Source organism: Schistocerca cancellata, chromosome 1, assembly GCF_023864275.1.
Source record: "Schistocerca cancellata isolate TAMUIC-IGC-003103 chromosome 1, iqSchCanc2.1, whole genome shotgun sequence".
Classification (NCBI taxonomy): Eukaryota; Metazoa; Arthropoda; class Insecta; order Orthoptera; family Acrididae; genus Schistocerca; species Schistocerca cancellata.
Window position 1 is genome coordinate 319,448,149 of NC_064626.1, and position 13,856 is coordinate 319,462,004.

Sequence of the window (13,856 nt, forward strand, 5' to 3'; positions counted from 1 at the left end):
GGCTATCTGCATCCATATTGCTTCTCCAGGTCTTCTGATGTCTTCTACTCATCTTCCAGTAGCCCTTTGTCTCAGGTCTTTCTTATATCTTGGACTTCGGGAAAGAACTTCCCTCTATCATCTATTCACTTTGCTCTATGTTCTACCATTCATGACTGTACAGTTATGACTATATTTTCTACCCTTAGTTGATTCTGTTAGTCACTTATTTGTTCTCCAGTGTGTCACTGTAAACCTCCTCCCCCCCCCCCCCCCCCGCCCCCACCCCCACCCCTCTCCCAAACATTTCTCCATTGTTCACTTAGCAACCTTCAGGCATTGAATGGTTTTTAAATTAAAATGTGATGTCCCACAGCCATAAATCGGAATTGGTAATACACACTGACTGCTATCATTCCTTCTCAGATTGCTAGAAAGCTTGGTTTTGAAACCATTATGTAATTTACCAAAAGTACTTCAGGATGTGTTTACTCTTCTGTTTATTTCCTTGTGGGTCCAGTCCAATTGCTTTCAAATGATGTAAATACAAATGCTCATCACCTGGTTCTATGATTCCATTGCTACTTTGTACTGTTTTATTTTAAATATGTTATTTATCCAGTGTGGTCAAAATCAAACTGGCCTGGAAAATAGAATGGAATACTTTTAGAATAGAGTATTTTATTCACTGTTCAGTATTTTTAATAAAATTGGCTTCATCAAAGTTTACAATGGATTCAAGTTTCTTACAATCATCAACTACATATACAGAAAATAACTAGCTTATTTGAGAATGAAAAGACACACAATGATTGGTTTCTAAGAATTCTTCAATTGAATAGAATTCACTGTATTTCACTGCCATGTGTGTAATATGTTTTTATATTTATTTAGTGGTACTGCACAAGCTTGATTATGGTAACTTATCCAAAAATTTTATGCACAAATATTTATAGTTATTATGGACTGCAGCAAGTATTGAGGAAGGCAGATACAACAAGTGACTTTTTGGTATTATCATCATATGTCATGTTGAATTTTTTCAGATTTTCTCTAGCATGTATTAAACAGTTTATTTATCAAACAGTGGAAAATCCAGGATGGAATCTAACAATATTACGAAAAGGAAAGTTGCTACTCACCATATAGCAGAGATGCTGAGTCGCAGATTGGCACAACAAAAAGGCTGCCACAATATAAGCTTTTGGCCAACAAGGCCTTTGTCCAAAAAAGTATGATGTTTGCCTGATGGCTTTTCTTCGGTCCTGTCTCAGTGCTCTTTTCCTTTGTTACCATTTTCTAATGCATTACTTTACTCGCTGTCCATCCTTTCTGTTCTTTCCCATGTTTCTTGTCACAGGCAGTTGTATGTGTGAGTTGCATTGTGTGTGTGTGTGTGTGTGTGTGTGTGTGTGTGTGTGTGTGTGTGTTTTTGTCTATTTTTGACAAAGGCCTTGTTGGCCGAAAGCTTATATTGTGACAGTCTTTTTGTTGTGCCTATTTGTGACTAAACAGTTTATTTATGTATATGTCAGCATAATGACAGTACCTACCCTCTGTTTGTGCATGAGGGAGGGGGGCGGGGTGTTCGCATCCACACACACACACACACACACACACACACACAAATACACACACACACACACACACACACACACAGAGAGAGAGAGAGAGAGAGAGAGAGAGAGAGGGGGGGGGGGGGGGGTAGCTACTGCAGACAATAAACGGGAAAGGGCTACAAACAGAGCCTTGGGGTATTTTCTTTTTATTGGGAGTATTGCTGATCTTTGCTTATTTGCATGCGCAAGCTGTAACCTATTGCTTAAATAAGATTTTAATGAACTGACAGGTGATTATGAGGAAAAAGTAGTGAATTTTCATCGCTATGTGATAAATTTGCACCACAAACATTCCCATATGTTATCACAAATTGGTAACGCAAATCAAACACTAGTCTATTTTGAGATTCCACTCCACAACACTGTGAACATTAAAGCGTTATCCATCACCAGTCTACGAACTAGCCACAATGAGAAGAAAAGTTTTTAGTGATGTTGTGTGTAACTGGCAATGGGCAAAAGCTACCACCTTATTTAAAAGGAAAATTATTCTGGAAATATCAGCAAAAGGCATATTGGTGAGAGTGTATCCAAACGGGTGGATGGACAATGACTTGTGGGTGGCTGGGTGACGCATGTTTTGCAGTGTAGCCCTGGTGCATTACTGAATTTACGTAACTGTTGGCCGTGGACAGTTTCTGTGCTCTACAACTGAGTAAGTGTGAGACACAGGGAAAACTGTCTTGATCATTATTCCTGTTACATCCATCCTGCAACCATTGATATGTATATAAGTCGGCCATCGGCCATTCAAAGTTGCTCATTATCAGTTATTCAAGCAATGAATGGACAATGAAAACTACAAGTTCACACCAAATGGATGGGGGGGGGGGGGGGGAGATAGCAATGGCAACAGTGGTTCTTCTGGTAGTGATGACTATGAAAGTGATAATGAATAGAATCATTGTGTTAGAATATTTTTTTGTAAATAAAACACAATATTTCTTATATTGGTGCAGATTATTTGCATGCAATAGTCTCCTGTTTTTGAATTTCTTAGTTTGTATATATGTTGACAGTATTATGAAAAGGATAGTTTGATACACACTGTTTAGGGGAGATGTTGAGATGCAGGAAGGCACAACGAAAAGACTGCTGAACAACTAAGCTTTTGGCCAGAAAGTCTTCTTCTGAATTAGACACACACACACACACACACACACACACACACACACATTCTTGAAAACACCACTCACACAACACCACCATCTCTGGCTACCCAGGCCAGATTGCAAGAAACAGGGTATGTTGGGAGAAGCAGTCTGGATGGCGGGTCTTAGGAGGAGGGAGAGGCAGTGAGGGGTAGGGATAACGGCTGGTAAAGTGCTGCTCGTGGGTGCATACAGTGATGAGGTGAGGAGAGGGTAGGGTAGCTAAGTGCAGTTGGGAGTTAGATGGAGGGCAGGAAGAGAGGGATGATAAAGGAGAGAAGTAAAAAGACTGTGAGTGAGTAGTGGAATATTAGGCTGTGTAATACTGGAGTGGGAACATTGAAGGGGGTAGATGGGTGAAGGGCAGTGAATAAAAAAGGTTGAGGCCAACAGGTTTATGGGAATGTATTATTGCAGGTAGAGTTCCCTCCTGCGCAATTCGGAAAATCTGGTGTGGATAAGGTGGATCCAGATGACACAGACTGTGAAGCCATCATTGAAATGAAGAACGCTGTGTTGGCCTGCATGCCCAACAACTGTATGGTCCAGATGTTTCTTGGCCATAATTTTTTGGTAGCCATTCATGTGGACAGACAGCTTGTTGATTCTCATGCTGATGTAGAATGCAGCACAGTGGTTGCACCATAGCTTGTAGATCACATAACTGCCTTCTATTCAACACTCTCAGCAAGACTTTAGCTGTATGAGAAATTAGACTGATGGTCTGGTGCTCTTAACATTTTTTAGTGTTTCTCTTTTTCTCTATTGGTATCATAACTGTTGCAAGGAAGTCCTCAGGCCATTGCCCTTTGTCATATATCTCATTACAGAAGTAGACTATTTCTTTTCTTGCCTTGTTTCCCAGACTCTTCAACCTTTCTGCTGGCAAATCATCAATTCCACATGCCTTCCTATTCTTCATCTCCTTCAGCACCTTTTGTACTTCTGCTTCCAAGATGGTGAATCCCTGTCCATCTTCTGGCACATATTGCTCCTCTTCAACCTTAATTTCACTTTGCGTTTCATCCCCCTTATACAGACATTCAATATATTCTTACCGTCTGTTCAAAACCTCCTGTGGTTCTTCTGCTAGAGTACATCTGCTCTTTCTATTTCCATGTTATTCCTCTTTCTTTTACGTTCAAAAACTATATCACTAGCCAGTCTATACATCATTTCATACTTTCCCTCTTTCTCCATTTTCTCTATTTCGTCGTATTTCTGTTCATCCATTTTTCCCTTGCTTCCTCAGTTTCTCTTCTTAATTCATTATTCAGTTTCCTGTATCTCTTTTTGCCTTCTTAAGTTTCTAGACTTTTCCACTTTCTCTGCTCTTCCATCTTTTTCAATTTGTCTTCTGTTATCCATTCTTTCCTGGTGCTTTGGGATATCTAATTCCTAGTACTTCTTTGGCAGAGTCCATGAGTCCTTCCCTCATTTTTATCCATTTGTCATTAACACTTTCATCAACACTACCTCTTTGCCATTTTTCCATAAATCTGTTCTCCGAAATCTGATGCCTTTTCCTACCTCTTTGAGTCTTTCTATGTTTAGTCTTGCCTTTGCTTTACCTCTCCAGACTTTTTTCTACTTCACTTGTATTTCTCCCATTACTAGGTTGTGATCTGAATTTATATCTGCTCCTGGATTAGCTTTAGCTTTCTTCAAACAGTTCCTAGACCTTCTTTGTATCAGGATCTAGTCCAACTGATATCTTTCCCTGTTCAAATTTGATATCAATATGTAACATCTCCTTTTGCGGTGGTCAAATAATGTGTTACCCATTGCTAATGAATTTTCTTTACAGAAACTAATTAGTCATTCACCTCTCATTTCTTATTCCTAATCCAAATTTTCCTACTCCATCTTCATCTCTTCCTTCACCCACCACTGCATTCCAGTCCCCCATGATGATAACACAGGCATTTCTATTTTATTTCTTGATGAGTTATTGTATTTTCTCTTAATATTCTTCCACTTCCTCATCTCTTCATCTCTATGCTGGTTGGTTGGCATATATACCTGTATTAACACCAAATCTTTCGAACTACCCTTCAGTTGTATCTTCACCAGTCTTCCATCAATATATTGTACCTTCATTATCTTATTTTTCAACTTTCGCCCTATCAATATTTATACTCCGTTGTTTTCACCACTCTTGATTTCCCATGACTAAAAGAACGGTATAATCTCCACTTTCTATCTCCCCATTCTCTCTCCACTTTCTATCTCCCCATTCTCTCCCCATCTCATTTCACACAGACTGAGGGCATCTAATCTCTTCCTTTTCATCTCCTGTTTTGCATTCTCTGGCTTTCCTGCTTGTAGTAGTGTCCTCACATTCCATGTTCCAATTCTTATCTTTCCTCCATTCACTGTCCCTTTCTTCCTTTCGAATACATCTTCTCTCAATGTGTTCTCATCCCGGAGATCCGAATGAGGGGAAGTTTTAACTCTGGAATCTTTCACATGGAGAGCCGTTACTTTCCACATAGGCAGTAGGATGCCCAGCCAAAAGTAAGCCACTCACCTGAGTCACTCACATTTATACTCTGCAAGCCACCCAATCGTGTGTGGCGGACGGCGCTTTACGTGCCACGGTCATTACCTCCCTTTCCTGTTCCAGTCGCATATGGTTCGCAGGAAGAATGACTGCTGGAAAGCCTCCATGCGCACTCGAATCTCTCTAATTTTACATTTGTGATCTCCTCGGGAGGTATAAGTAGGGGGAAGCAATATATTCGATACTTCATCTAGAAACGCACCCTCTCAGAACCTGGACAGCAAGCTACACCGCAATGCAGAGCGCCTCTCTTGCAGAGTCTGCCACTTGAGTTTGTTACTTGAGTTTGTTAAACATCTCCATAATGCTATCACGCTTACCAAATAAGCGCCAATAGCCGCGCCTCTGGGGTTTAGTTGCTACTTGTACTCTTTTTTGTACCCAAAGAGAAAAAGTGCCTCTTCTGCCAGCTCTGCTGTACCAAAGTCCATCTTCTCCACCTTCGGTGCCGTTGAGGTAACATGAGTGCCACTAAAATACCCTTCATTGACTTGTAATTTAAGTTTAGGAAAGAATGAATTTGCAATAAGATGGTTCTGGTAAGTAATGTAGGTAGGGGTTAGTGATAATGAATCCTGTACGAGGAGGAAGGTGAGTGCAGATGAAATGTTGCGATGAGGCAACCACTATTTGTTCTTACACCTTCCAGGCTATTTGTGACAAATATTGCAGGGCGACTTCTCTGTAACAGTCTGAGCAGGCAAAATTAATTCTGTATTGATAATTCTGTGAATATAATCCAGTTTCTTATTGGCTTGTTGCTGTGAATTTTGTCTGTGTTACTGTAAAGACAATTTGTGACGTCACACATTATTTGCCTTTTCATTACTAGTTTTGCTTTGCCAACAAGGCTATCTTAGCTTTGCATGCCAGTGCTGTGCAGTATGGGATTTATTCCACAGATGTGCTCTTGTGCACTTCAAGAAGGTCCATGTAGTTGTCATTCGACTGAATCCTCTTTACATTAATTCCTAACAGGTACTATATCCTTTGCAGAAAACACCCACAGTTGCTTCAATTGGGTCTTTTGTTCAGGGCATGGAGAGAACAGAATTTTCCACTGTGGAGATTAGTTACACTTAGGGTCTTGAAAGTGTATAATCTATTTTTGGTAAAAGTTACATTTAAATTTTTTTTTATTTGTAAATGATTAGACATGAAAATTTGAAATGTTGTCACACCACACTTCATGCCAGGAGACAAAACATCAATGCTCTGCATTTGGCTGTTAAAGAAAAAATGGTTTTTGGGAAGCTTTTCCACTGGAATGTTTGCCTTTGCAAAAACTTCAACAATTTAATTTATTTTTTCCCCTCTTGCTTGTTTTTTGCTCTATTTAAGATCTCAGCAAATGACTGTTTCTGTTGAGAAGAAACAGCATTCTCCCACCCGTGAACGGAGCGCTTCCCTGATTTAAGATGTTTCTTGACATTATTTTGCTTTTCCCACCTAATTTTGTAATTGAAATCTGCAGAAAATAGAGTTTTGACATTTTGTGGGCTTTCATAACCATACAGTCCACTACCTGACAGTGCTACAGAGAGAACTGAACAAGGTTTGTAGCACAAACATAGAAGCCAAAATAAATATTTGCCTGTTAGGGGAAGACTTTCAGCATCATTAAAATACATTGACAAGTTTCGTTTTTTGGTTGCTATACATAATACACAATACACTAGCAGTTGGCTGTGAGCAAAAGCATGCTGCTAGAATTATGATCACCAGAGGGAACAGGAGCAGTGTGAAAAAAAAGCCCCACCTCCCTCTTGCAGGGCAGCCAGGCCACACCTGTGTTCTGCATTTCTACAAAGGCAGAGCTGACACACAACCATGGAGGATCACCAATCCTTTTTGGTGTTGTGAGTATCATAACCGCACTCTGTGATGGACCAGGGTTAGCTTGTTCACCCTTTCCAAAATTATAAAAGAAAAAACAAGCAGTGTGCAACACAAAGCATTTGGTAACAGCTACCAGACAAATGCTCGCTGAGTTTGGCAGTGTCATAAAAGAGGTAGGTCAGGCCCAACCTCTACCAGTATTTGAGCAACCACAGTTCAAAACATTCATCATGAAAACTGCCATGTTAAAGTATCCACATTATACCAACTTTTGAAATGCTAGTCTGAAGTTGTGTTACGTGGTGTGTCTCTTATATAGGTCGTTCAGCTGCCCACAATTGAAATGGCACCTGGGCATCTAGTGCATTGACACATCATTCCGTTCAAATACTTATTGTTTGGAAATGCATTCCTAAGGTCCTTATCTTACCGAATTAGGTTTTGCTAGATGATGTGCAACAGCAATAACCAAAAATTGGATATGTTTTCAGTTTTTGTATGCAGAAAATAAAACTATTTCAAATTATCTCTGATACAGTAATTCATTTGGGTACAGTTCAATATGAAATAGCATTTACTGTGTTAATTTTACATTTTGAGTCAGAATGCACACCAGTATTTGCATTTATTGCAAATGTGCGAATTTTTTCAGATACCTAGTTATGACCCTGCACAGGAAGTCTGTATCATTTTAAACTTACTATCACTCACCGATTGTCTTGACCTGATAGTCTTCTTAATGATGAATCAAAATGTGAGGAATGAATTGTACTATGAGTCATTTTGAGTACAGATTACTCAGTGGAATGCTTTGGCAAATCTCATACAACAGACCAAAGATATTACAAATAAAAGATTGTCTACTACTTGTTGACAGGGATAGTTTTACAACTTTTTATGATCATTTCCAGAATTGAGGTAACCACTCTGAAAGTTTGTATTGTGCACAGACACTCAGCAATTGTAGATATTTAAACGAATCAAATGTTCTAATATAGTTTTTTCACCAGAAGATTCATTTAGCATGTGGTATGTTTCAGTTACAATTTAAAAGTAATTTTAAAGAAGAAAGATACTTAATTCAGATTCTTCAAGACAGTTATTTTAAATTTTGCAGACATTGTTAAATACAATGTAACAAATTCATGAAATGAAATCATGCGACACTTTCTTTTATGGAGGCATACCTTTTGGGTTCTTTGACTAAAAGCTGTTTGATTGATAATGTAACATTTTGCCAGCACAAGTGGCTGACATTTGCAGATAATTGTTTCCCGCCATCAGCACTGGAAGATAATTCGTTGGGAATGCCAGCCATTCTGCTAGCAAAACCTCAAACTGCCAATAAAACAGCTGTTGGTCGTAGAACCTGAAACAAGATCCCTTCAGAAAATGTGTCAAAATTGTAAAATATAAGAAATACAAGCACTAAGACAGATGCTGTTAACATACACACAGTGGTGTGTCTGGGAATCAAAGTTACCACAGCTACTGATTTTTAGTGTACAATACAAATCCTTTGGTGTTTTGGGACACCCATTGTAAGTGAAGTTGAAATGAGGGGGAATTTTGAGCTCATTACAGAGTGATAATACCTATGACAAGTCCAGAGGAGCAATAGAATATTCAACTTACATGGTTTGTGATTGTATAGTATTGATGTTGATTCATTTAGTAGTTCTGTCTGAGATTTGCTACACCTAACTGTAGACTTTTATTCTGGGCCCCACAAGTTTTATGTTTCATTGTATTATGCATATTGTCCAGTACTTACCAGCCATGTTAAAATTACAGCTCTGTCAAACTGAGTATACTATTATTTCATACTTTCACTCACTAAGCTGCACTGTCTGCTTACTCACCAATCTGTTTGGGCCCTTCAGGCTAATGAGCCTTACAACAAGTACATGTTTTGCAATAAATTAGAAAACCTTTCTGTCCAAGTAGTAATGAAAAAGTAATAACTCAAAAGTATACTTCTAGTCATTACTGCAAAAGTAATCTAGTGTTTCCTTGACAAGCACAGGCCACCAATCTCCACCCATAATTTATTTTTCCTACAGTTAGTTTTCTGTGTTTATTTCAGTTTACATTGCTGTAGATTGGTACACCTAGGTATTTTACATTATTGACTGTTCCCAGTTAATGGACACCAAATGTGTTATCATACAGTAAAACACCTTTGTCCATCTATATATCTGCAATCTGTTACACGTTTTTAAATTGAGGGTCAACTGCTAGTATCCATCCTCCACTGGTCTTCCTGAATTCCACTACAATTTTCTGATGCTGCAACTTTCCCATCTACAGAGCACCTAACATAACAACCTTAAGATACTTCAGAGCTCATCCATCGTTGTATATAACCTGAGCAGTGATGGTACTGAAACGACGCCTGGGATTACAACTGAAGCTACTTTCAAATATGACATTTTCTCTGTGATAAGAATAACATGTTTTCTGTTATGTAACTGATTTGATATTCTGTATGCTTGTATTTTGTTTACAAGACAACAGTGTAAAACTGTGTCAAATACCTTCTGGAAGTTGAGGAACAAGGCATAAACCTGGGTTACCTAGCCTTTGCTTGTTGACAACACACTAGCTTAATTTAAATCTGTGTAGAAACAACTTTGTTTTTGTAGCAACTTTGTAACTAAAATTATATTCACTGCTAGTCCACATTTCCATCCCCATCTGTTAGTGGAGCTCAATAAATTAACATTTACAATCTTTCTCAGTCCCCAGCTTCACATACACATGTTTTGAATATTTCATCTTCCAGTAAGTGCAACCATTGTGTTTACTTTTACTCAGTGTACAGTAAGTCAATGTTTGACAAAACTCACCATTTTTTAAATATTCCTGTTTTCTATTTTTTTCACTAATGCAATGGGGCACACATAATGAAACAGAAGATCTTCACTTGTGAAGAATCATATAGTTTTTTCCTTGGCATGTGTGAAGTAGTGATAGTGATAAATATGTTTAATAATTTCATCACTTCATAGAGTACTGTAAATAGAGTATAATTGCTATAATTGGGGTATCTTTTTATTTGCAGGGTTAAAAAGCCTGACGAGTTCAATCGACCTCGCATACCTGTATCAGAACGTAAGATTAAACGAAGCAGAGCATTCATCTCAAAGAAGGTATAATATTTATGATAGGTTTTTGTTTCCAGCGGCAAGTACCTGATTCTTTTTTTTTCTCAGTATTAAACTTTTATTTTCATCTGTGATGTTTCAGACCAATAAACGTAAGAAAGGTACAATAAAAAATAAGCCTATTGTTATAAAGGGCAAAAAGCCAGCTTCTCGTCAAGCATCCTAGTATGGAGACATGAACCTTTGCCTGCCTTCACAGTGTGCCTGAGCCAACAAGACATACCACAGTACTGTTATAAAGTCTGGAAATTTTTGTTGATAAAAATTGTTGAATATTTTTCATTGTATTTATTTACTACTTCTAAGTCACAGACTTTTCAAGAATGAACAATAAAATCATTACAGCTTTTTTTCCTTTTATTTTAATAGAAATGCATGTTTCTAAAATTAGAGAGCTGATTCATTATTTTCCTCAAATATTGAGGATTCAAATTTTGTTTTGTCATTTTTTAATTATTATTTTGTGTCTCTGCTTTTGACAGTGGGTTTATTTACTTCAGTACAGGCATTATGTTTCATTGCATTACATCTCATTGTTTTGAATCCTTGATCATTATCAAAAGGCCCATATAATTCTTAGGACAAACTTAAGTGATTTTATAATTACAAATCATTTGTGGATTACCAACAATCTATCTAAATTCTCAGGGCCTGGAAATTTCACCCTGTGTTAGTAGCATATTGGTTTTAAAAAAAACCAGAGTTACATATGTGAAAGCACAGAAAATATGATTTAATTTGCCTTTGTTTTTTTGTGCATAAAGTGAAACAGTTCTGTGGCATGGCTTACACTTTTTAATGCAGTTGTTTGTAGGGAGCAGAAATGCACTGCCTATTTAAATATATTTTACTGGCTGAAACATCGTGTACTCCTTTTGACAACACGAAAACTGACTGCAGTTTTTATTAACTGTATTAGCATCTCAATGGAGCTGGTTTTATTATGACATTAATGACTTTTGTAATATTGTCATAACAGCATGAACTAATTTCATTGTTTTGTGAGCCTGTCATAAAATAGATTCTTGGTTATTCCTTGGGATAGCACCTACTTTGTACATCTCGGTGAAACACGGAATTTATTACTCGACAGGAGTTTTTTGTATTGTTTGTTAAATAGTGAGCACATTAAATGAATAAAAGAAAATTTTGTTATTTTGTGGTTACATAGCTGTTGTCATTTTCTATGCCATATTTGACAACTATTTAATCACTCAACAGTATAAATGCATTTGTTTCACTGTCCCAGCATGTGAGTTTACCCAAAACATGAATTAACTGTAAGTCAACTACTTCTATTGAATGTTGTTTGTAGAAACAATTTATATAATTCACAAATGTATGTGTGTGCTAGTGATAGTGTTCTTTTCTTCTCATTTGAACACTGGTAGGGGTGGCAGATCACTAGCCTTTAATATCAAGTACTGGATGGTAGACGACATAAAAATTAGAGATGGCTGCTTGTTTTTAAGACTTGTTTCTCTGAGCAGGTGGTTTCAGAAAACAGATCTGGACACCTTTCTGATGCCACGCACTCATTCATACTACAGGAGAGAGAGAGAGAGAGAGAGAGAGAGAGAGAGAGTGTCAGTGTGTGTGTGTGTGTGTGTGTGTGTGTGTGTGTGTGTGTGTGTGTTCTTGAACCCTATTACTTTAATGTTTGCAAATAGGTCGCCATCAGAGAGGGAGCTTGGATTGGGAAATGATGGGTTTTGAAACTGGCTATGCCCCTTTTGAAAGGAACCATTCCAGCTATTACCATAGGCAGTTTAGGGATGTCATGGAAAACCTAAATCTGCATGGCAATTTGAACTACACATGTTAGAGTGACTGTTTTGTGATGGTTGCCCATACTAGTATATGTGGCATCTGGTAGAATTGAACATTTATTTCCACATAAAACACATCTATACAGGGTAGCTTGCAAGCGTGGAAAGCTGAACAGTCAACTGTTAAGAGAGGCATGGAATTGTCTTATGTAACTAATGCCGAAGAGTAACTAATGACAAATACTAGTCATATGGAATGTTTATATACCATTGTACACTCATATTTGTGAGGATGGAATGAGATGCTACACGACTCCTCCCCTAGTGCTAAGAATATCGCAGACACGTCACCCTGCACGTGTTACCATTGCTTTCTTGAAACTTGGCATTGTGTCACTGGAGCCAGTAGTTCCAGCAGGATGAGGTACTAGTCTTCCCCATCATTTTCTTCTCCAAGGTGCCTGGTGTCCATAGTGTCTTGTGGTGGCTGTGGGGTAAGGGGACATTTTCTGGTGCTACATTCGTATCTCCTTGTTCTCCTCCTGCAGTCCTTGCTGTGTCCAATGTATGAAAAAATGCAGCTTCAGTCTTTCTATTGTGACAGTGGTAGGTATACCATTTACTCTAATCTGGAATGTGTGGCCACCTCTGCTAATCACCAGATACGGTCTATTGTATGGTGGCTGCAACAGCTTCCGTACTGCATCATTGCGTATGAAAATGTGTGCAGATTTCAAGATCTGCGAACACAAACTTGTGTCTCCCAGCCTGCCTTCTGGGTGCCATTGGTCTAAGCTGGCGTATGTGTTCTTGTAATCTAGCAGCAAAATCCGATGTATCGACTGTATCGTCCGCCATGCTGTGCAAGAATTCTCCTGGCAGATGTAGCGTTTGCCCATACACTGGCTCTGCTGCCGTAGCTTTTAGATTGCTTTTGAATGTGCTTCATGCCTGATAATGTAGCTAATGCTCTGAAAAGGTAGGCTTCAAATTGTTGTCCTTGGTCTGTGGCGATCCAACTGCAAAAAAAAGTCTCCACTATGGTTTTGGCTGTGATATCCTTCATGGGAAATGTTTCAAGCCACCTGGTAAATTGGTCCACAAATTTAAGACAATAATTATGGCCTTCTGAGCCTATGAGTGGGCCTACAATATCAACGTGCACATGTTTGAAACATTGATTCGATGGCAGAAATGCGCCAAGCAGTGCTCTGACATGCAGTGTGATCTTGTTCCTCTGACATGCAATTCATTGCCTGACAAATGTTTTGCAATGTGCATGCATTCCAGGCCAGACGAAACTTTGTTTGACCAGTCTAATAGTGGCTCGTATTCCGGATGTGCCAGATTGTGTACTGATGCAATTGGGTGTGCTCAAAAGCATTGCGGCACAAATGGACATGCTTTCACTCCAGATAGGTCACAATACAATTGAACATTTGCTTCAGACATTGCAACACATTGTAACTTCGGTTGTCCTGGTTGTTTCAACAAATCTTGTAACTCATTATCAAGTTGCTGGGCCCCTGCGAGGGCATCAAACTCAATGGTAGCCATTACAGCTTCAAAATGTGACCATGTTTCTACTGTCGCATTCACAGCCCCTACACATGATAGCACATCCGCAGGTATGTTCAGTTTCCTTTGTATATAAACAATGCAGGTGGTGAATTGGCTAATGTAATCTAAACGGCATAGTTGCCTCGGCAATGCTTTCTCAGCATACAGTAGCGGCTTGTGACCTGTATAAAAAGTGAACTGTCAGCGAT

The 13,856-nt window shown here is 38.6% G+C and overlaps 1 protein-coding gene across 1 annotated transcript in view; it reads left to right on the forward strand.

The window, feature by feature from the left end:
• Window positions 1-11,484, forward strand: part of LOC126172989 (dolichyl-diphosphooligosaccharide--protein glycosyltransferase subunit STT3B) — a 92,652-nt gene extending 81,168 nt beyond the window's left edge. The window contains exons 14-15 of the mRNA XM_049920921.1: window positions 10,216-10,303; window positions 10,401-11,484. Coding sequence (XP_049776878.1) covers window positions 10,216-10,303; window positions 10,401-10,484 — 172 coding nt within the window. The 3' untranslated portion in view covers window positions 10,485-11,484. The remainder of the gene's footprint in view (window positions 1-10,215; window positions 10,304-10,400) is intronic.
• Window positions 11,485-13,856: the final 2,372 nt, after the last annotated feature.